This window comes from Mustelus asterias, chromosome 7 (genome assembly GCF_964213995.1).
Source record: "Mustelus asterias chromosome 7, sMusAst1.hap1.1, whole genome shotgun sequence".
In the NCBI taxonomy this organism is placed as follows: Eukaryota; Metazoa; Chordata; class Chondrichthyes; order Carcharhiniformes; family Triakidae; genus Mustelus; species Mustelus asterias.
The window spans coordinates 136,941,566-136,966,097 of record NC_135807.1 but is presented as its reverse complement, the minus strand read 5'-3'; the positions used below and the strand labels follow the sequence as shown (position 1 = coordinate 136,966,097).

The 24,532-nt window shown below is 43.9% G+C and overlaps 1 protein-coding gene across 2 annotated transcripts in view; it reads right to left on the bottom strand.

The window, feature by feature from the left end:
* mrpl13 (mitochondrial ribosomal protein L13) overlaps nucleotides 1-24,532 on the bottom strand; it is a 100,702-nt gene that overhangs the window by 42,681 nt on the left and 33,489 nt on the right. For both annotated transcript variants that reach the window (XM_078216890.1, XM_078216889.1), the window contains exons 3-5: nucleotides 19,893-19,986; nucleotides 18,828-18,888; nucleotides 10,683-10,769 (exon numbers count right to left, since the gene is read on the bottom strand). In XM_078216890.1, coding sequence (XP_078073016.1) covers nucleotides 10,683-10,769; nucleotides 18,828-18,888; nucleotides 19,893-19,986 — 242 coding nt within the window. The remainder of the gene's footprint in view (nucleotides 1-10,682; nucleotides 10,770-18,827; nucleotides 18,889-19,892; nucleotides 19,987-24,532) is intronic.

Genomic DNA, 24,532 nt, shown 5'->3' with positions numbered 1-24,532 from the left:
GCCAGGTTTATTGAACGTAAATTCCACAGCTACCATGGTGGAATCTGAACTCAAATCTCCAGATCGATAGCCCAAGTATCTAAATTATTAGCCCAGTACCTTAACCACTATACTACTGTACCTGCTTCACTATTAAAGTTATAGCCCTTTCTCTTGAACAGTTAACCTCACATTTAATGGGTTTTCATAATATCACATTACAGACGTCAGGCAAACGGCAGATCCAGTACAGCTACAAACACGAGAGAATAAGAAGTGACTTTTAAACATCACATAACTTATCAGGTATAATTTCTGGAGAGATTTTCATCTACTTGCACAAACAGAATTGAAGGTTTAAGAACTTGGTAATCTCACCAGAATTATAAAAACTTACATGTCCTTTACCAATAGGAAGGATAAAATAAAATGCAAGTTAATATTTTAAGTTAATTGCAAGTGAATGGGCAGCACAGTGGCACAGTGGTTAGCACTGCTGCCTCACAGCACCAGGGACACGGATTCAATTCCCGCCTTGCGTCACTGTCTGTGTGGAGTTTGCACGTCCTCCCCGGGTCTGCGTGGGTTTCCTCCGGGTGCTCCGGTTTCCTCCCACAATCCGAAGATGTGCGGGTTAGGTGGATTGGCCATGCTAAATTGCCTCTTTGTATCAGGGGGACTAGCTAGGGTAAATGCATGGGGTTATGGGGATAGGACCTGGGTTGGATTGTGGTCGGTGCAGACTCGATGGGCAGAATGGCCTCCTTCTGCACTGGAGGGATTCTATAAGCTGCAGAAACAAAGATTTATTTTAAATGTTTAATCAGTGCATGGAGAACACTGTATTGGGAGAATGTTGTGTTTGTACAGCAGACTATACAGGATGAAGTCTACCAGCTACGGTTCACGTGGAGAGACTTATTCGGAATTTGTGTGGCTAGAAAATAGGGACAAATCACAGATACCAAACAAAAAGTGCTCACACAAGAAATACTAACACGTTAAATGGTGGCAAAATTCAATGACTGAAGATAATTTAAGAGAGGACCTTCCTTTAAAAAGTTAAATTAAGGCAGTAGGGATTTACAAAGGCTGCTGGAAGGAAAAGTCAGCTACATCCACGAGGAGATGAATTGAACATATGGAGTCTTGGCAAGAAGCTTATTCTTCTTGGCATCTTATAGAAAAATGGGATTTTCTGCTTTGCACAACGTAGATCCAGATGGCCAGGTTTCTGTAACTCTCACAAACCTTTACAGAAAAATATTTATGGAAATGAACCCAAATATTAAACCTCTCCAATAAATACTTTTATTCAGGTTGCTCCAGAAGCCCAGATGCAATTGACTATTTTACAAAACTCAAAAATCTTTGGAAGAGGGTGCTTCACCAATGAAAGATCTTGACAGTTCAATACTTCAGGCAATTTTAAATTGAGGAGAGCAGATACAGGAGTGAGCTACAGAAAAAAATACAGTTTCTGGCTGTCAATCAGATAAGGGAAGAAGCATTTCAGAATAGCTGCTATTTTGCCGCACTCTCATTGTTAAATCAAGTCAGTCCTTACTCCCTCTCAAGGTCCTGCAGTTTTTAAATTTCAAATTCTGTGGACTTTCCTCCCTTCTCCGCCTTCCTGCCTCGCACTTCTCCCAAACGTCATGGGCTGGATTTTTACCTGGCTTCAGGACCCACTGTCAGACTCAAATGGAGGGGGTGGTGGTGGGGGGTCAGAAACCCACACTGTATGGGAAACAGTCACTCAACTGCAATTTTCCCTGGAGCTGCCAATCAGTGACCAGAGGACCCCCCCTCCCAACATGTTGCCCAATTCCGGGCAGTGGGCAGGCTGGTGAAGCTGGAGGGCCAGGCCTCACAGCTTGAAAGTAGCAGAAAGATGCTATGGCCAACGATTGAGAGGGCACTTCAAAATGGAGGTAACAAGTAAGTGGAGACTGGTCTTTGCAACGAGGTTGCCACTGTGCTGAGGGTATCCCTCGACAGTGCTTTTATTTGTGCCTGTGAAATTTCATTTTGGAGTTATCACACTTTCCTGAACAAGTGCAATTGTTTTTATTCTCTATTCAACTTCAAAGCATTAACTCATTAAAATTAGGAGAGAAAAGAGCTGACGTTGAGTCCAGACGACCCTTTGTCAAAGCTTTGTCAAAGGGTCACCTGGACTCGAAACGTCAACTCTTTTCTCTCCTTACAGATGCTGCCAGACCTGCTGAGATTTTCCAGCATTTTCTCTTTTGGTTTCAGATTCCAACATCCGCAGTAATTTGCTTTCAACTCATTAAAATTACTGGACTACTTGGATGACTGTGTGGAGTTTGCAAACTTTCCCCATGTGTGTGTGCACGTGCGTGCATGTGGGTTTCCTCCCACACTCCATTGATGTATAGATTAGGGGGATTAACAAGGTAAATACGTGGGGTTACGGGAAAAGGGTCTGGGTAGGATGCTCTGTTGGAGTTGGTGCGGATTCAATGGGCTGAATGGCCTCCTTCTGCACTCATAGAAGCCCTACAGTGCAGTTTATTTCTACAACTCCCTAAAGAAAATAAAGTTTATTTATTAATCACAAGTAAGGCTTACATTAACACTGCAATGAAGTTACTGTGAAATTCCCCGAGTCGCCACACTCTGCGACACCTGTTTGGGTCAATGCACCTAACCAGCACATCTTTCATACTGTGGGAGGAAGCCGGAACACCCGGAGAAACCCACGCAGACACGGGGAGAACGTGCAGACTCTGCACAGACAGTGACCCAGGCCGGGAATTGAATCCGAGCCCCTGGCGCTGTGAGGCAGCAGTGCTAACCACTGTGCCATCGTGCCTGGATTATTTCCACCTTTGAGCTTATAAAATAATCCAGGATGCTTCATGCAGGCTGCAGATGTATAGAATGGGTACATGCATCGTGAGATGCCAGGAATTCTCTTTGATTTAGCATTATCTTTGGATCTTTTTTTCTTTCAATCTCCCTTTTTATTCCCCTGCCCTAACGGCGGTCTCCTTGCTCAGCTAGGTTTCCTCTGTCAAAGTATTTATGTGGCCATTTTTCATGTTTCAGCTAACTACTAACTAACTAACTAGTGTTGACAAGCTGGAAGAACTGCAGCTGAGCTGCACAGTGCTTTGACCTGAACACAGTACTGTATACTTGCAAGGCTTTGATTTAGATGAAACAGAATTCTGTTAGAAGAAAGAAATGTACAAATGCTGCCTTAAAAACGGCAATTTTTCCTTTAAAATCTGAAATGGAAAATCCTTCATGACGCATTTTCGTTGAAAGCTTCTTTACATTTTTTCTGGGACCTTCAGTGTAAGCTAACAGTGGGCAAGTTTTACATAATTATGCATTGTCTTAAAGGCCATCATTCCTGAAGAGTGCTGCACTTACAAATCATTCCACTTTCCAAATGTCGTCATTACTGTTCAGCTCTGCAAGCAATAAGATTCCTCATCAAGGATGGGAATGGCTTGTGCATATTTTGTATATATTTGGACCATGATTATAGTCAAGTTGCCTGTCCCATTATTCTCAATCAGAGCTCCTTAAAATCAGTGCAAAACAGGAAAATGGCCCATATTAAAATAATGGCTAACAGCTATAGCCTGCTATTTGTAGCAATGTTAACTACAGTTAACAGAGTGGATAATGCATGGGTAAGAAAAGACCTTTAAGTCCATCAGACAGAATTTAACCATAGAATCACAGAATCCCTACAGTGCAGAAGGAGACCATTCAGCCCATCGTGTCAGCACCGACTATATGACAGAGTATCTTACACAGACCCACTCCCCTGCCCTATCCCAGTAACCTCACATATTTACCCCACTAATCCCCCTAACCTACAGTTTTGGACACTAAGGGGCAATTTAGCATGGTCAATCCCCCTAACTTGCATATCCCTGGACACTAAGGGGCAATTTAGCATAGCCAATCCATCTAACCTGCACATCTTTGGATTGTGGGAGGAAACTAGAGCACCCGGAGGAAACCCACGCAGACACGGGAAGAATGTGCAAACTCTACACATCAGTCACCCGAGGCTGGAATTGAATCCAGGTCCCTGGCGCTGTGAGGTAGCAGTACTAACCACTGTGCGACGGGTATCTCACCAGCCGGATGGGGCACCCATGGGTGCCCCTTGTTGCCTCTACTGGAGAAGGCCTGATGTAATTACATGCCTGTCAGGCACTGGTTAGTGTCAGGCCTTCCCCAGGACGTAGCACCCCAGGTGCACCACATACAACCTACCAATCATGAACATAATCCCATCCATTAATCAAAACACAAGTGTCCACAAATACTCCCTGACCTAAAATGTAATCACCTGAATCCTCTACCCCGCCCAGAGCAATGGAGGCTGGGACAATGAGCATATTCAAGGATAAGCTGGGCAGATCTTTAATCTGACAGAGTCAAGGGTAATGGTGGGGAGGTTAGGCAGAAAAGCAGAGTTTAGCCACAATCAGATCAGCAATGATCTTGCTGGATGACCAAGAAGGGTCGATGGATCAAATGGCTTCCTCCTGCTTCTGTTTCTTACAGAAGGAAAATGTGAAATCAAGGGGTGGCACGGTGGTTAGCACTGCTGCCTCACAGCGCCAGGGACCCAGGTTCAATTCCAGCCTTGGGTCACTGTCTATGTGGAATTTGCACGTTCTCCTAGTGTCTGCGTGGGTTTTGTCCGGGTGCGCTGGTTTCCTGCCACACTCCAGAGATGTGCGGGTTAGATTGATTGGCCGTGCTAAATTGCCCCTTAGTAGCAGGGTAAAAGCATGGGGTTACAGGGATAGGGCCTCGGCTCCTTCTTCACTGCAGGGATCCTATGGTTCTATGAATTATCCACCCTCACACCTCCAGTATTCAGTTCTCGTCTGCTGCCCTCAATACATAATACACTTTACCTACAGCATACACAGGAATTATTTTGCGCCAAGTATTAGGTTATCCCTTTATATATATTCCAACAACCTTCATTGCTGATCCCAACCAAATAAAACTTCTTTACGTTTGGCATGGTGGCACTGCTGCTTCACAGTGTCAGGGACCCGGGTTCGATTTCCGGCTTGGATCACTGTCTGCGTGGAGTTTGCACGTTCTCCCCGTGTCTGTGTGGGTTTCCCCCGAGTGCTCCGATTTCCTCCCACAGTCCGAAAAGTTTAAAGTTTATTTATTAGTGTCACAAGTAGGCTTATATTAACACTGCAATGAAGTTACTGTGAAAATCCCCTAGTCACCGCATTCCGGTGCCTGTTTGGGTACACTGACAGAATTTAGTACGGCCAATGCGTCTAACTGGCACGTCAACTTCATTGTCGTGTTAATGTACGCCTACTTGTGACACTAATAAATAAACTTTTTGAAATGGTAATTCATCGACACAGCTTCCACTGCTTCTGGCCAGGAAAGTGTCCCACAAATCAATGTTCCCGACAGGGGAAAAAAATCTTTTAATCTCTTACTTGCTCAGTGAAATTTATTTCACATTCTCCCCAACTGGCTCTCTTCAGTTTGTACATCAACCGTAGCATTCTTGCCTCAGAATCGGGTTGTGGGTTCAAGGGCCATCGCACAGACTTGAGCAGGTGATTAACTTGGCTGATAATCTCGGTGCAGTGCCAAAGGAGTGCTACACTGTTGGAGTGCTGTCTTTCAGCTGAGACATTAAACCCAAGCTCTGTCTGCTCTCTCTGGTGGATGTAAGCCATCCTGTGATCATGTCTCTCTTCCATAACAACTTCAGCTCTCCTCAAAAATCTCAAACTGCAAATCTTTGAATCATCCTTGCTCCTTTCTGAAATCTCTCCAGGGACCTTTAAGGCGGCGTGATATTGTTATGAATGCTGTACTTTTATAAGGTGATGTTTTACATTGTATGTTAATACATGTGACAATAAATCAAAGTTAAAGGGTACCGTGAAAAGTATTGTTTCTTGCATGCTATACAAAGCACACTGTTCATAGAGAAGGAAATGAAAGAGTGCAGAATGTAGTGTTACAGTCATAGCTAGGATGTAGAGAAAGATCAACTTAATGCGAGGTAAGTCCATTCAAAAGTCTGACAGCAGCAGGGAAGAAGCTGTTCTCGAGTCGGTTGGTACGTGACCTCAGACTTTTGTATCTTTTTCCCCAAAGGAAGAAGGTGGAAGAGAGAATGTCCAGGGTGCATAGGGTCCTTAATTACGCTGGCTGCTTTGCTGAGGCAGTAGGAAGTGTAGATGGAGTCAATGGATAGGAGGCTGGTTTGCGTGATGGATTGGGTTACATTCACTATCTTTTGTAGTTCCTTGCGGTCTTGGGCAGAGCAGAAGCCATACCAAGGCTGTGATACAACCAGAAAGAATGCTTTCTATGGTGCATCTGTAAACGTTGGTAAAACTCAAGGTAGAATGAGAGTTGTTTGGAGAGGAGGGAAGATGACCTATGAAATCTGCCCAAAGAAAAGCCTATCTTACCTGACTACCACAGGGGGACAGTGGCCCAGTCAAAACTTATTGAAATAAGCTGCAGGTTTTGACACAAGGGAGGAGGCAGCTGGTCTTGCTGTGCAAAGACTCTCAAACTCTCAGAGTCAGTCACATAGAGAGACTTGGGAAGGAGACCGTGCTGCCCAGCAGAGGAAAAGAACGGTTTCCAGGTTAACCAGAAAGCAGAGTGCTGTTCTGGAAGAATTCCCCTGTTCAATGAAATACGACTTGTGGAAAGTTAAGGAGCAAGGAGTTGCCAGAGTTTGCCTTGCTACTGGAATTCCGCTCGATTGTGCTCAGAAAACTGAATAAAGGGGACTTTGTTTAAAAGGTCACGGGAAGATTCACCCGGATGGAGCAAGGTGATGAAACCCTGTTAAAGCTGGGCACAGCCTGGGATTTCACAAAGGCTACATTTCTGCGGAGAGTTTTTAAAGTTTTTTATTAAAGTTTATTTATTACTGTCACAAATAAGGCTTACATTAACACTGCAACGAAGTTACTGTGAAAATCCCCGAGTTGCCACACTCCGGTGCCTGTTCGGATACATTGAGGGAGAATTTAGCATGGCCAATGCACCTAACCAGCATGTCTTTTGGACTGTGGGAGGAAACCGGAGCACCCGGAGGAAACTCACGCAGACACGGGGAGAACGTGCAGACTTCGCACAGCGACCAAAGCCGGGAATCAAACCTGGGTCTCTGGCACTGTGAGGCAGCAGTGCTAACCACTGTGCCACCGTGTCGAGAGTATGGTGTAATTGAGTCAGAGGTTTACCGCATGGAAACAGGGCCTTCGGCCCAACTTGTCCATGCCGCCCCCTTTTTTTTTAAACCCCCAAGCTTGTCCCAATTGCCCGCGTTGGCCCATATCCCTCTATACCCATCTTACCCATGTAACTGTCTAAATGCTTTTTAAAAGCAAAATTGTACCCGCCTCTACTACTACCTCTGGCAGCTTGTTCCAGACACTCACCACCCTGTGTGTGCAAAAGTTGCCCCTCTGGACCCTTTTGTATCTCTCCCCTTTTACCTTAAACCCATGCCCTCTAGTTTTAGACTCTCCGACCTTTGGGAAAAGATGTTGACTATCTAGCCGATCTATGCCCCTCATTATTTTATAGACCTCTATAAGATCACCCCTCAGCTTCCTACGCTCCAGAGAAAAAAGTCCCAGTCTATCCGGCCTCTCCTTAGAACTCAATCCATCAAGTCCCGGTAGCATCCGAGTAAATTTGTTCTACACGCTTCCTAGTTTACTAATATACTTCCTATAATAGGGTGTCCAGGGTGCAACGTATCAATATGGCATGGGGCCTTTGGTTAAGATACCAGGAAAAACCTTTTCTTTAGTTTAGTTTATTAGCTGTCCACTAAGTAATGTTTAGTCAATGTTGATTTTAGTCTGTGGTCGTAAAAGTCTTGAAATGTGAAATGTTGTTGTGTGATTCTTGGTGCTGGTCACTGAGGGGGTTCATAACTCTCTAAAAAGTTATCAATTTTTTACAGGGTTCGCAATATCCACTATTTAACACAATTTTTTTTCAAATTTTTTATTCAATCCAAATTCAAATTCCAACTAATCCAATTCACGGTCCTCACGAGAGACAAGATGCAAACTGACAAGATGATGCATTGAGCCCACCTTGGCTTTGATCTGACATTTCACCTCAGTCAAAAAAAAGGCGAAGATGGGTTTGAAAAATTGCACCAGGTGACACTTTGGTTAAACCTCATTGGCTACCCTGATCGTTGACTCTCCCCTAGCCTGGGAGATCAGCCTGCCTGATCGTTGACTCCCCTGCCAGTTAAATACAATCACAACTGCACTTTGGAAAAAAAACAAATTGTGTATGCAAACGCAAAGCACCAGGTTGCAACTATCTGTCCCCATGAGAGTAATTCAGACTAATTCAAAATATATTCAATGCAAAAAATTTTAACAGGCAGCAGAATATATCCCATCAATAATATCAGTGGAAATTTGAATGCTTTAACTGTTCACGGAAATAAAAATCATATGGAATTTTTTACAGTAGGTCCACTCAATTCTGAAGTTCTTTTCCAGCGAAGGACATTTATGCATGTTTTCAATTACAGAATATTTTCAGAAGGAGCATTCGGTAAAATATGTCCTATGCACTGGAATGTAATAAAGGAAATGAAGACCGATTGTTTCTAAGTTTGTTTCTGACTTATTCCTTTCTTCAAACGAATGCAAGTGCGAGCCTCCACATGTCCCTCAGTCACTGGGTCAACAAACCTCAAAGCTGCTGAAATTCGCTGACAGGAAGGGTGGACCCTTGCTTAGCTCAAACCAGCTTGCAATGGAACAGAGTGGAATATCGACTTTCTCAGAAGGCTAAGGAAATTCGGCATCTCTCACCAATTTTTACAGATGCACCATAGAAAGCATCCTTTACGGATGTATCCCAGCTTGGCATGGCTCCCTCTCCGACCAAAACAGCAAGGAACTACAAAAGGTTGTGAACATAGCCCAGTCCATCACTCAAACCAGCCTCCCATCCATTGACTCTGTCTATACTTCCCGCTGCCTCGGCAAAGGAGCCAGCATAATCAAGGACCCCACGCATCCCAGACATTCTCTCTTCCACCTTCTTCCATCGGGAAAAAGATACAAAAGTCTGAGGGCACGTACCAATCGACTCAAGAACGGCTTCTTCCCTGCTGCTGTCAGACTTTTGAATGGACCCACCTTGCATTAAGACCGTAAGATACAGGAGCAGAATTAGGCCACTCGGCCCATCGAGTCTGCTCCGTGATTCAATCATGGCTGATATGATTCTCATCCCCATTCTCCTGCCTTCTCCCAGTTGTTGATCTTTCACTACACCCTAGCTATGGCTACATTCTGTACCCGCTCCTTTCCTTCTCTATGAACGGTATGTTTTTTCTGTATAGAGCTCAAGAAACAATACTTTTCACTATATACTAATACACAGTAAGAAGTCTCACAACACCAAGTTAAAGTCCAACAGGGTTATTTGGTACCGCGAGCTTTCGGAGCATTGCCACTTCAACAGGTCAGTGATGAGACAGCGCTTCGAAAGCTTGTGCTACCAAATAAACCTGTGGACTTTAACCTGGTGTTGTGAGACTTCTTATTGTGCCCACCCCAGTCTAACGCCAGCATTGCCACACAAGAACTAGGAGCAGGAGTAGGCCATCTGGCCCCTCGAGCCTGCTCCGCCATTCAATAAGATCATGGCTGATCTTTTCGTGGACTCAGCTCCACTTACCCGCCCGCTCACCATAACCCTTAATTCCTTTACTGTTCAAAAATGTATCTATCCTTGCCTTAAAAACATTCAATGAGGTAGCCTCAACTGCTTCACTGGGCAGGGAATTCCACAGATTCACAACCCTTTGTGTGAAGAAGTTCCCCCTCGACTCAGTCCTAAATCTGCTTCCCCTTATTTTGAGGCCATGCCCCCTAGTTCTAGTTTCACCCACCAGTGGAAACAACTTCCCTGCTTTTATCTTATCTATTCCCTTCATAATCTTATATGTTTCTATATACATCATGTACTAATACATGCGACAATAATGAATCAAATCAAAATCAGCTTCTTGCTGGGTGGGTTGTCCCTGCGGTGCCAGGGCAGACCGCTTTTTATCCTCCACTGCGTGTGTTGTGGAACTGTCCGTGGTTGACCATGAAATGAATTCACTGGTTTACTTTTAAACAGGCCAGCTGGAAGGCATCAGCATTAGAACTGCAGTGTGTACTTTTAAAAAAAAAATCGCAGCTCCTCAAAAATGACTGCCATGGTATTAAAGAACTTCTCACAAGCATTAGTGCACATTTTCCATCACGGAGTGACCCCAACCTCCATGTCAGAGGAAGATGTGTACACGCCATCAGTTACACACACTGCCAGCAACCCTCTGCTCTCCGAGACATGTCAATCCTTTCAGTTTCTATCAGCTGGGCCTTCAAAGGCAGGGTTGCAATATAAATGGACTAAATAGGGGCTAAAAATCCACACAAACAGCTGGATTTTCTTTTAATCAAGAGGCTTGTAAAAGTTTGAGATGCGTCAATTAGCTCAGGGCAGCCAGCTCAGCAGAATTGGTGGTTTGACTCTAATGGGAGCCCATAATTACTCCCAATCGAGGCAAGATTGTCACAAGAAACATTCTCAGCTGAATATGGATGTTTAATAGTGAAAATAAAATTGATGCCGGTAACACGTACCTCATCTGGGAAGAGATGCAACCTTTGCATCATGGTTCTTCGAAGCAAGTTCCGTGGCAGCATACCATAGATAGCCAACTTTACAATCTGTAACAAAAATACTCCACTGAAACTTTTACCAGGTTCTTCATAATAACCTTTGGGACAAGGTTTACCAAAACTTATAAAAGATACATCACAAGGTCAAGTATTCAAGAACAAGTTTGCTCAGGTGAACAGAATGCTATCCCAAACTTTGCTACATTTGGATATAACAATGTTAGATGAGATTAGTCTGTTCAGATCACGTAATAAAATGTTCCAGTGCGTTTTTCAGTCAGATTATTTGAACGTACAAGATTTTATATAAAAAGATAGCAGTGAATCTAAGGCTAGATACAAGCAAGGGTGCAAGCTCCTGTAAAGAGACTTTTGAAAATAATACAAATCTAACAGTTTTAACAAGGCTATGGTTGCACTATCAGAGTCATGGAGGTTTACAGCATGGAAACAGGTCCTTTGGCCCAACTTGTCCATGCCGCCCAGTTTTTAACCACTGAGCTAGTCCCAATTGCCCACATTTGGCCCATATCCCTCTATACCCTCACTTCTGTTGTCGGCAAGATGTTGGAAAAAATTATAAGGGATAGGATTTATAGTTATTTGGAGAGTAATGAATTGATAGGTGATAGTCAGCATGGTTTTGTGGCAGGTAGGTCGTGCCTTACTAACCTTATTGAGTTTTTTGAGAAAGTGACCAAGGAGGTGGATGGGGGCAAGGCAGTGGACGTGGTATATATGGATTTTAGTAAGGCGTTTGATAAGGTTCACCATGGTAGGCTTCTGCAGAAAATGCAGATGTATGGGATTGGGGGTGATCTAGGAAATTGGATCAGGAATTGGCTAGCGGATAGGAAACAGAGGGTGGTGGTTGATAGTAAATATTCATCATGGAGTGCGGTTACAAGTGGTGTACCTCAGGGATCTGTTTTGGGGCCACTGCTGTTTGTAATATTTATTAATGATCTGGATGAGGGTATAGTTGGGTGGATTAGCAAATTTGCTGATGACACCAAAGTCGGTGGTGTGGTAGACAGTGAGGAAGGGTGTCGTAGTCTGCAGGAAGACTTAGACAGGTTGCAAAGTTGGGCCGAGAGGTGGCGGATGGAGTTTAATGCGGAGAAGTGTGAGGTAATTCACTTTGGTAGGAATAACAGTTGTGTTGAGTATAGGGCTAACGGGAGGACTTTGAATAGTGTGGAGGAGCAGAGGGATCTAGGTGTATGTGTGCATAGATCCCTGAAAGTTGGGAATCAAGTAGATAAGGTTGTTAAGAAGGCATATGGTGTCTTGGCGTTTATTGGTAGGGGGATTGAATTTAGGAGTCGTAGCGTTATGTTGCAACTGTACACAACTCTGGTGCGGCCGCACTTGGAGTACTGTGTGCAGTTCTGGTCCCCACATTACAGGAAGGATGTGGAGGCTTTGGAGAGGGTGCAGAGGAGGTTTACCAGGATGTTGCCTGGTATGGAGGGGAGATCCTATGAGGAGAGGCTGAGGGATTTGGGATTGTTTTCGCTGGAAAGGCGGCGACTAAGAGGGGATCTTATTGAAACATATAAGATGATTAGAGGTTTAGATAGGGTGGATAGTGATAGCCTTTTTCCTCTGATGGAGAAATCCAGCACGAGGGGGCATGGCTTTAAATTGAGGGGGGGTAGTTATAGAACCGATGTCAGGGGTAGGTTCTTTACCCAGAGGGTGGTGAGGGATTGGAATGCCCTGCCAGCATCAGTAGTAAATGCGCCTAGTTTGGGGGCGTTTAAGAGATCCGTAGATAGGTTCATGGACGAAAAGAAATTGGTTTAGGTTGGAGGGTCAGTTTTTTTTTTAACTGGTCGGTGCAACATCGTGGGCCGAAGGGCCTGTTCTGCGCTGTAATGTTCTATGTTCTATGTTCCATACCCATCTTACCCATGTAACTGTCTAAATGCTTTTAAAAGACAAAATTGTACCCACCTCTATTACTACCTCTGTTCCAGACACTCACCACCCTCTGGGTGAAAAAAATTGCCCCTCTGGATCCTTTTGTATCTCTCCCCTCTCACCTTAAACCTATGCCCTCTAGTTTTAGACTTCCCTACCTTTGGGGGAAAGATATTGACTATCTAGCTGATCTCTGGCCCTCATTATTTTATAGACCTCTATAACATCACCCCTCAGCCTCCTCCGCTCCAGGGTAAAAAGTTCCAGTCTGTCCAGCCTCTCCTTATAACTCAAACTACCTAGTCCCGGTAGCATCCATGTAAATCTTTTCTGTACTCTTTCTAGTTTAATAATATCCGATCTGTAATATGGTGACCAGAACTGTACACAGTATTCCAAGTGTGGCCCTACTAATAAATTATCCTTTGGTAAAATGTCCCATCTTGCTCACGCCAGCATCTGATAAAGAGGAATTCACAGTCTCCCCACACCTTGGTAACTTACATATCAAAAGCTGCACACTCTCTTTTGCAAGTTTTAATAGCTTCACGGGATTGTATTTCTGTCAACTTATTGCACTTATATTAAAAAAAACCTCAACAATTTTTCTTGTGGTGTTGCAGACTGGAGAAAAAAGGACCTTGATTTAACGGAACATGTATACAATAAATGGTTACTTATCACAAAAAATTCCAAGCACAATTACTGTAATCTAAAAATAAGTGAGTGCCTGAATGAAGTGACTGCCTTGATTTAGGAGATTTCCCAAAAGTAATTGTATGGGGCACTACATAATTATTACATTTCTTTTCCCTCATTTTTTCTTAAAAATATATAATGATTAAAAGTGCGAGATACAAAGAGCTGATGAAGCCTCCAACGGTTTGATGCGAGTCCAATGTTGCCATATACCCAAAGGCACTCTCAGCTGGAATAATAATAGGATTAGCAAGAGTTTAATTCGCTGTACAGTTGGAGAGTAAGGACAGAGCCAGGGTAGGGCTACAAATAAACGCTTCAAGAGACTGAGAAGAATACAAACTGCAAGTTCCAGCATGAGTAACTAGACAAAGATCGACAGTGCACACATTTCCCCAGCAATTGTTCAGTTCCGACTTCACAGAGCACTTTCAGGGAATGAAACAAGAACAAACAGAAGTTGGAAACAACTCAGCAGGTCAGTCAGTATCTACAGAATGAACGGACGAGTTAATGTCTGGTGTTGAAATGTTAACCCACCTGTCACTGCACAGACGCTGATCAGCTGAGTGGTTCCAGTACACTGAAATATTTCTCTTTTGTAATAGTACTGAAGACACCAAGAGGATTTTTAATTAAAAACACACAAAATAATTGAAACCCATTAACTTGAATGTATCTCTGTCTCTTTCTTTAAACATTTTAATCTTGCAAGCTTTTGACAACTGTCAACTATATGGAGTTTATTGAAAAGGAGAGGGTTCATCGCCTCCTGCCAGCGACCGGCAATGTTACCCAATTCACAGTCAACTTATTATCAGACAAGATGGGTGAAATCAGTGAGCCAGTGTCCAACAAGTGTTGTTTTACATCGAACTGTTAGGCCTTTAGGAACTCCTTGTATCTTGCAGTTTGAATCATCACAGATTTTAAAAGAAAAGTAATAATTATTTGGTGCTGCACAGTTACTTTTGGGAAGTCTTTTACACCAACAGATTCAAGTTAGGAAAGTCACTTATTTTTAGATTGTACAATGTCATTGGCAACGTTTTTGGTACTGATGTATCCAGTCTTGGCACAACCTTCCCACAAACTTCCAGAAAAACATACATAAAAGAGACATTGAGTTGGATTCTCCGACCTAGCTCGCAGCCAGGATTCTCCCGTCCCACTGCAGTGAATGGAGATTTGGCCGAGCACCAAATTCTCCGTCCTCTCTGGCAACAGTGACGGGGAGTGAATGGCCAGAGAATCCCAGTCCTCGTGCCTTAGCGAATTTCAAAATGTGAGGGACGAACTTCCACTGAAAGAGAAGTGAAACTCGTATTGTGGTTAACAGCAGATGATCTTTCTAAAACAAAACATCACAACCTAGCAGTACTGTACTGAGGGAGTGCTGAACTGTTGGAGGTACTGTCATTCAGGTGAGATGTTAAAACAAAGTCCCTATCTTCCCTCCTAGATAAAAATAAAAGATCCCATGTCACAATTCAAAAGAGAAACAGAACAGGTTCTCTAGTCAACATTTACCCCTCAAACAACATAACCAAATAATCAGCTTTATTTTAGTGATCTAATTAGTGTTTTTGGAGGGTTTCACTGCGGGCAGGTTGGCGGCCAGGATTCCATCATCATAACAGTGGTTATGTAGCAACAGTACTTCATTGCTGTACTGTGCTTTGGGATATCTTTAGGTTGTGAATGCTATCAAAAGCATGTCATACTATTTTTCCATCATGGGATGTGAATATTGCAGTTGAGGCACTTGTTTTCCACGCCCATCCCTAGCTGCCTTTGAGAAGGCGGTGGTAAGCCCTCTTCTTGAACAACTGCAGTCGATCTGGGGCAGGTACATCCACAATGCTGCTGGGGAATCCCAGGATATTTTGAGCCAGGAACAGTGAAGGAACGGCCGATATATTTCCGAGTCTGGATGGCGAGTGGCTTGGAGGGGAACTTGCAAGTGGTAGCGTTCCCATGCGTCTACTGCCCTTGTCTTTCCAGGTGGTCGAGGTCGTGGGATTGAAAGTTGCTGTCAAAGAAGTAGCTGCAGTACATCTTGTATATAATACACACTGCTCTGTGCACGCGCTGGTGGGTGATAGTGTCGAGCTTCTTGAGTGTTGTTGGAGCCGTAGATGGTGAACAGACTTTGGGAGTCAGTTGAGTTACTTGCTGCAGATTTCCAACCCCAATTTGCTTTTCCAGCCATTGTATTTATGTGGCTGGTCCAGCTCAGTCTGTGGTTAATGGTAACTCCCAAGATCTTGACGGTAGACAGGGCGATTCAGCAATGAGAATGCTGTTGAAAGGCAAGGGGAGATGGTTGGAGTTGGGCATTGCCTGGCACTTGGTGGTGCAAATATTACTTGCTACTTCTCAGACCAAGCCTGAATGCTGCCCAGGTCTTGTAGCATGTGGGCATGGACCACATCGGTATTTAATGCTTCAGTCTCTTTCTTTTACACACAGGACAATGTGAGTCATGCAGCATTAGCTGCCAAGTGTTTTCCCGTTGTGGTTAGATCACCGCTTTATAACTTGTGTCAAAGTGAAGAACAGGGTGCTTGCAAAATGAATGACCCGTGAAGAATTTTTTCTTTATGATCCAGTGACAGATATGAGGAAACAGCGCACCCAGGTGCTCAATTCCAAATTACAAGCAGAGGGCTTTAACATACACTGCACAGATTAAGGCCATCACGTGGGATGGTTTTTCAGCTATCAGGATGTAAATATGTGCATATTAAACAAATAACAGTGAGACTGTTATCTCACTGCTATGCTTACACTGAAGGCCTTTCACTGTGTACCAAAACTGATATGACAAATGTCTATCCTTCTCTCCTCAGTGCTATGACCAAGTTGTTTCAATGGTTTTAACACAACTCCTTAGGTGTTTTTTCAGTTCTCGGCTCAGTTTGAGTAAGGGCCATAAGTAAGCCATGAGTAAGAAGTAAGCAGTAAGCCATGAGTAAGGAGTTTGAGCAAGTGCAATTTATCTCATTTTCTTTCACTTTTATTTGGATGCAGGTGTGTTTTGTAAGCTTCTTGCATTGTTCTGTATCAGTTACAGGGAACGGTTTTAACATCAACACTTAATTTCCTTTCCCTTCATTTTTTTTATTCCAGTTATCCCTACTGCTCTCCTCATGAAGGCAGTGACTCAGATCAGGATACACATTCATTCCCTGGATTTCAAAAGGTTAAGGGGTAATTTCATTGAAGTTTTCAGGATATTAAGGAAAGCAGGCAGCATAGATAGACAGCAACTATTTCCACTAGTTGGGGAGTCTAGGACCAGGGGACATAGTGTGAAGATTAAAGCTAAACCTTTCAGGGTTGAAGTTACGAAACATTTCTACATACAAAGGATGGTAGAAGTTTGCACCTCTCTTCTCTGCAAATGGCAATTGGTGCTAGATCAATGGTTAATTTTAAAACTGAGACTGATGGACTTGTATTAAGCAAAGGGATATTGGGCAAAGACATATGAGCCGCAATTTTACCACTCCGCTCGCCACGGGGATCGGAGCGGGTGAGGGGCTGACAATGGAAAGGTCCGTTGACCTCGGACAGGATTTTACAGTTTTGGGACGAACGAGACCGTAAAGTCCCACTCATGGAGTTAAGTTACAGATCAGCCATGGTGTCGATGACTGGCAGAACGGACTCAAGAGGCTAACTGGCTGCCTTCTGTATTCATGTTCCAATAAACAAAAGCAACTCTTAGTACACCACCTCCATAAGATGTAGGTACAGAAGTAGGGCATTCGACCCATCAAGTCTGCTCCACCATTCAATGAGATCATGGCTGATCTGATGTAATAATCCTCAACTCCACTTTCCCGCCTTATCACCATAACCCTCGATTCCCTTACTGATTAAAAATCTCTCCATCTCAGCCTTGAACATACTCAATGACCCGGCCTCTACAGCCCTCTGTGGTAAAGAATTCCACAGATTCACTCCCCTCTTGAGAGAAGAAATTCCTCCTCATCTCGGTGTTAAATGGGCGACCCCTTACTCTGAGATTGTGCCTCTGGTCCTGGACTCTCCCACAAGGGGAAACAACCTCTCAGCATCGACCCTGTCAAGCCCCGAGAATCCTATATGTCTCAATAAGGTGGCCTCTCATTCTTCTCAACTCCAATGAGTACAGACCCAACCTACTCAACCTCTCCTCACAAGAAAATCCCTCCATACCCAGGGTTGACCTAGTGAACCTTTTCTGGACCGCCTCCAATGTCAGTATATCTTTCCTTAGATAAGGGGACCAAAACTGTCCACAGTATTCCAGAAGTGGTCTAACTAGTTAATTGTATAATTTTAGCAAGACTTCCCTATTTTTATACTCCGTTCCCTCTGATACAAAGCCAACATTCTAACGGTCTTCCATATTACCGGCTGAACTTGCACGCTAGCTTTTTGTGATTTATGCACAGGGACCCCCCAATCCCTCTGTGCTGCAGCTTTCCTCGTTTAAATAATATTCAGCTCCTTTATTCTTCCTAGCTAAGTGCATAATTTCACATTTTCCTACATTATATTCCATCAAGTTTTTGCCCACTCGGTTAACCTGCCAATATCCCTTTGTAGACCCTTCGTGTCATCCCCACCACTTGCGTCCCCACCTATCTTGTGTCATCCGCAAACATGGCAATAGTGCATTCACTTCCCTCGTCCAAGTCATTAACATATATTGTCCCAAGTGCATTCTTGGAATGTGAGCCTGCACACTGAGTGTTGGCTGGCAACCTGACCTCAACTGGCACCAGATTCCGGGCCAATCTTTTAATTAACTGGAATCGACACATTCATAGCTCCAGTGGAGAACATTTCTGAATTGTAATCATGAACAGAAGTGCCGGTCCACTTTACTTCTTCTTAACCCATTTCTCAACTTAACTCCACCAGTTAACTGGCTATTTGTGGCACAGGCCACAGATTGAATCAGTCTCTTGTTTGTATGATTCAGAATCAAACTACACCATGTATTTTATCTGCAGGCCATTCAATAGAGCTCGCATACAGGATCGTTGTAGTTCTCAAAACATTTTTTTTTCCAAGCTATACTTTATACAGTGCCACATTTTTTGTGTCTGGTTGCATAACTCTTTTATAAAAGTAACGGACTGATGATGCCAAAATAAAAGCAAAATGCTACCAATACTCAAAATCTGAAATTAAAACAAAATGCTGGAAAAGCTCAGCAAGACTGGGCAGCGTCTGTGGAGAGAGAACCCGATGCTTCCAGTCCAATATGATCCTTCTTCAAAGCACAGGCGGCATTGCCTCATTATCTTACGAATGAAGTAACGTTATACATCAATTTAAAGCTTAATCCAAAAGTAAAATGTATTATAGAATCTACAAACATACATATAAACAAGGAGTAGGATTAGGCCATTCGGCCCCTTGAGCCTGCTTTGCCATTTAATAAGACCATAGCTGAACTGAAGAGAATATCCATATACTCACTGCCGTTGGGTCCTTTTGGTGCAGCTGGGCAGCTGTCACTTGCTTGAATCCACCAGGATATCTGAAATTAAAATTGGCACTTTCGAATTTCCAACGTACTCCATTCTGGCATCTTAGCTATTAGTATTAGCCCAAATTAATTACCATGATTTTGGCAATCCTAGAAAATGTTTCAATTTTCATGTATTTAACAAGCTGCAATACTAATTAAGAACATTCATTTAGACCTTTTGATTTCATAGATCATAGAATCCCTACAGTGCAGAAGGCCATTTGGCCCATCAAGTCTACACCGACCACAATCCCACCCAAGCCCTATTCCCTTAACCACATCTATTTACCCTAGCTAGTCCCATTAGTAAGGGGCAATTTAACATGGCCAAACAACCTAAGCAGTGCATCTTTGGCGTGTGGGAGGAAACCCACACAGACACGGGGAGAATGTACAAACTCCACACAGACAGTGACCTGAGGCCAGAATTGAACCCGGGTCCCTGGCGCCATGAAGCAGCAGTGTTAACCACTGTGCCACCGTCACATTGTCATATTTCCATCACCACATTTATTAGTATACAGGGAAAAGTATTGTTTCTTGCACGCTATACAGACAAAGCATACCGTTCATATATTACATAGGGGTGAATGGAGTGGGCTTCTTCAAAAGGGAGATGCTATCAAGGTTCAAAGAAAAGTAGGAGCCAAATGAAGAAAGGCAGTCAGTGCCAACCTTGAGTTTCAAAATCGCTGGGTTATAGGAGGGAGCAAATACAGCGGAAGTTTCTTGGGTGACTGCATAGAAATTTGTGTAGTGCAGGTAGATTCAACTGCGGCTTTCGAAAGGGAGTTGGTTAATTATCTGAACAAATTTCTGAAAAAGAAAACACTTGCAAGGCCTTGAGGCACGGGAAGGGGAGTGGAACTAACTCAACTGCTTGTACTGCGAGCTGGAACAAGCATGATGGACCAAGCGGCCTTCCACTGAGCTATAACCATTCTATGATCCTATGTGAAATAAATATGCTATAAGTTACAACCTTTATCTGGTTTTACTAATTTTCTACTCACCCACTGTGAGAGGAGTACACCTTCTGTTCCCACTTATTTCCAGAGAATGCAATATGCCTCGAATTTACCACCACAACATGGTCTCCGCAGTCACCTAAAAGCAAGTTCAGTTGGTTGTTCAGTTGGAAACGGCCATTCTAATTGTCATTTTCTTCTACAGGCCAAAAGGAAAAAAAAAACAGAGACAGAAGCATTTTGCAAAGATCGCGATTAAGACACATTGCTGGCACCAAAACAAAAGTTTGGCTCTGTGCAGTGTCGATTATTTGCCCAAAAACTCCTCTGCAGAAAGTCAGCAGATGTTCTGTGAAAAAAAAGAGACATATTTAATTTGGCCTTTGAGAAAAAAAAAAATTCAAACCGAGACTGCTAAAAACCGCAACAATTTGGAGCTGTGAATTTCACAGGAAAGGTTGTGCTTGTATTACAAAGGATTTCCTGAGGGTAAACGATCAGAGTCATTTTCCTGCTACTGGTGCAACCAGGTTGAATATTCTGATGCCAACTCAAGAGCTTAGTTTGTTAGTTTTATCTGTAATTAAGTACCTGCAATATGAACACTGACAACTATCAGATTAAACATTCACTCCCTCCACCACTGATGCACAGTGGAAGCCGTGTGCACCATCTTCAAGATGCACTGCAGCGACTCGCAAAGGCTCCTTCACCAGCACCTTCCAAGCCAATGAGCTCTACCATCTCATTCATTTTAATTTCTTATTATTGTCACAAGTAGGCTTACATTAACACTGTAATGAAGTTACTGTGAAAATCCCTTAGTCGCCACACTCCGGCGCCCACTCAGGTACACTGAGGGAGAATTTAGCATGGCCTAATGCACCCTAACCAGGACGTCTTTCGGACTGTGGGAGGAAACCAGAGCACCCGGAGGAAACCCACGTAGACACAGGAAGAAGGTACAGACTCCACACTGTGTGACCCAAGACTGGAATCAAACCCGGGTCCCTGGCGCTGTGAGGCAGCAGTGCTAACCACTGTGCTGCCCAAAGCCCATCTAGGAGGACAGGGGCAGCAGATACATGGGAGCAGGTTCCCCTCCAAGTCACACACCATCCTGACTTGGAACTATATTGGCCTTCCTGCACTGTCGCTGGGTCAACAGTATGGGAACTCCCTTCCTAACAGCACTGTGGGTGTACCTACATCTCATGGACTACAGCGTTCCAAGGAGGCAGCTCAATTCCACCTTCTCATGGGCAATTAGGGATGGGCTATAAATGCTGCCCTAGCCTGTGAGCCACACATCCTGTGAAAGGATAAATTAAAAGAAAATCCTGTTAAGCAAACAAACATTGACAAGCTGGGTTACCACCATGTAAGGTAAAAGTTAGAAAGTTTGTTTATTAGTCACAAGTAGTCTTACATTAACACGGCAATGAAGTTACTGTGAAAATCCCCTAGTCGCCACACTCCGGCGCCCACTCAGGTACACTGACGGAGAATCTAGCATGGCCAATGCACCTAACCAGCAACGGCCTCTTTCTGTACTGTAGGGTTTCTATGATTCAGCACGTCTTTCGGACTGTGGGAGGAAACTGGAGCACCCGGAGGAAACCCATGGAGACATGGGGAGAACGTGCAGACTCTGCACAGACAGTGGCCCAAGCCGGGAATCGAACCCGGGTCCCTGGCGCTGTGAGGCAGCAGTGCTAGCCACTGTGCCACCGTGCTGCCCCAACTCATCCATTAGAGCAGCGGTCTCCAAACTCCGATCCGGATGTGGCCCGCAGGCCGTAGTTTGGAGACCCCTGCATTAGAGTATAAAATAAAACCAGTAATCTCTGATTCGAAGTTACAAGGAAAATTTAATCTGGGAGGAGGAGAGACTGTTACTGTTTCAATGCAGTCAGTAAACCAACAGGTTACCCACAGTAATAAACCTTTGCTTTGATATTAATGCATACGAATTCTCCAGTATCAACTTTTTCATTATTTTTCACATGTTCACATTCAGTTACTATATCCCGGCAGGATACTGAAAGGCCTCTTTGAAAGGGCAGGTGGTATTAGTTGTACTTTTGTCGAATATGATTAGCCATTTTAGCTGGTACAGGTTGACAGGTTCAGAAGCAAACTCAGCGAAACACTGGAGGCAGTTAGCATTGGGTTGCCTTTAGAGTGGCAGTGTTTCCTATCCATGTGGAAAAAAACTGACACGTTTACAGACACCTGCTCACCAGGTTCAGCCGTTCTGCGCCTAGTTCTTGACTTATGGGTGGATTTATGAAATCAGTAGGAAATCCATTTCCGCACAGATGCTTGAAAAAGCCATCTCCAGTAATTTGCAATGGTTCAACACAGATCAAAAGTCCCAATCAGGGGGGCACAGTGCATGCATGAGTGACGAATAGCTATTTGCCTTTCACTGAAATAACCTACCAGGACAGCAACTGACACTAAGAAAAGATTTCCTCTCAGAGAAGAATGTTGTTAAAAGGTGCTTTTGGAAATTGTTCAAAAAAATCAATCTGAACACCATTCAAAGAAAAGAACTCAGCTGATGTGAAAATACCACTGCAAGCTGAATTGCTGTAAAATGACCTCGAATCTGAGCTTTCTTTGGCTTTGGAAATGTGCATGAATTTTAAAAGTATAAAATGCTGAGCGTTGTGGGCTAGACTCCAGTGGCCACAAAGAGCGGATCCCCATCCAGGCTTTTTCTGGTCATCTGCACAACAACTCGCCACATGAACAGTTACAAGGCCAGACACTATGATAGCAGTTGCTGCAAGTTCCCTTGAGGAATAATCTGCTGTTCAATAATCAGGAAACTTGGTATTCAGTATATCATTCAATGATGGAGACTTACAACACAGAATGTGACCATTTGGCCCATTGTACCCATGCTGGCTCTTTAAAGGAGCAATCATGCCTAGTCCTGCACCCTTGCATTTTTTTCAGACCCCTATAAGTTCCTCATCCTTCAGCACTGTCCAACTTCCTTTAAACATTATTTATGGAATTAACTTCCGCTGTCTTTTCAGGTCAAGTATTCCACAGCCCAATTTTCCGAGCGAAAACCTTTCTCTTCATCTTCTGTCTAGATATTTTGCCAATGATTTTGGAATCTATGCTTGCTGCTTTTGGCCCCTCAGCAATGGAAGCCGATTTCATCTATCCAAACCCCCCATATTGAAAATCTCTATTAGGTCACCTTGCGGAGCAGGATCGAAGGGCTAAATGGCCTACTCCCGCTCCCAGTTTCTACTTTCCAAGGAGAACAGTCCTGGGAATGGAGGGATACAAACGATTGGTCTAGTTGGACCAAGGAGCGGCACAGGCTTGGAGGGCCGAAGGGCCTGTTTCCTGTGCTGTACTGTTCTTTGTTCTAACCTCTCCGAAGCAGCTGAAGGCATAGCCACCAATGGTGGAGCAATAAAGATCAGGGGAGCGCAAGAAGCCAGAGATATCTTGGAGGGTTGTGGGGTTGGATGAGGTTACAGAGACAGGGAGGGGAAAGGCCATGGCGAAATTTCAAAACAAGGGTGAGAAGTCCTTTTAAAAGTCAGGATGTTGCTTGACTGGAGGTTGATGTCAGTTAGCGAGCACAGGGGTGAGCATTTGAGTTAGTATATGAGGTCACCCAAGACTCTAAACACAGTATATATAAAACATATCTGTTTTGTTTCTTTCCTAAACCATTCCCACTCCTTTTGCCTTTTGTTCCAGGACATCTTTCATATTTAATAAAAGCAAATTACTAAGGATGCTGGAATCTGAAACCAAAAGAGGAAACAAGGCTTTGATAAAGGGTCGTCTGTCCTCGAAACGTCAGCTCTTTTCTCTCTTTATAGATGTTGCCAGACCTGCTGAGGTCTTTCATATTTAACCTTCCTCACTCTCTAACCTATCCCTGACCTTCCCTTTCATTCTCTCCACCACCCACCCCCAGCCCCCACACCCCCACCTCTCCTCTTCCCCCCACCCGCCCTCCCAATCTTTGTCAACAGCATAAAACCCGTCACATTGCTACCTCTCTTCAGTTCTGAAGGAGGAGTGATATTGGACACAAAACGTTAACTCTGTTTCCCTCTCCATAGATGCTGCCAGACCTGCTGGGTTTCTCCAGCACTTGCTGTTTTTATTTCAGGTCCCCAGTAGTGGCATTATTTTGCCTTTATTCATCCAGGCCTCTTGCTACCCAAGTTTAAAGAGGTTAGCATGTGGAAGGTTCACCAGGAGTGCTTGGGTATGTTCAGGCTCGGAGATAACAAAAGGCATGAAGGTGGGTTTCAGCAGCAGAGGAGCCGAGGTGGAGGTTATATGGGTGGTTTTACAGTAGTGTAAATAGACAGTCTTAGTGATGCATGGATATATGGCCAGAAGCCCACAGTGGGGTCAAATGTGACAGCAAGGCTGTGAGCAAGTTTTTAGGTGTCCAGATCACCAACAACCTGTCCTGGTCCCCATGCCAACACTATAGTTAAGAAAGCCCACCAACGCCTCTGCTTTCTCAGAAGACTAAGGAAATTTGGCATGTCAGCTACAAGACTCACTAACTTTTAGAGATGCACCATAGAAAGCATTCTTTCTGGTTGTATCACAGCTTGATATGGCTCCTGCTCTGTCCAAGACCGCAAGGAACTACGAAGGGTCATGAATATAGCCCAATCCATCAC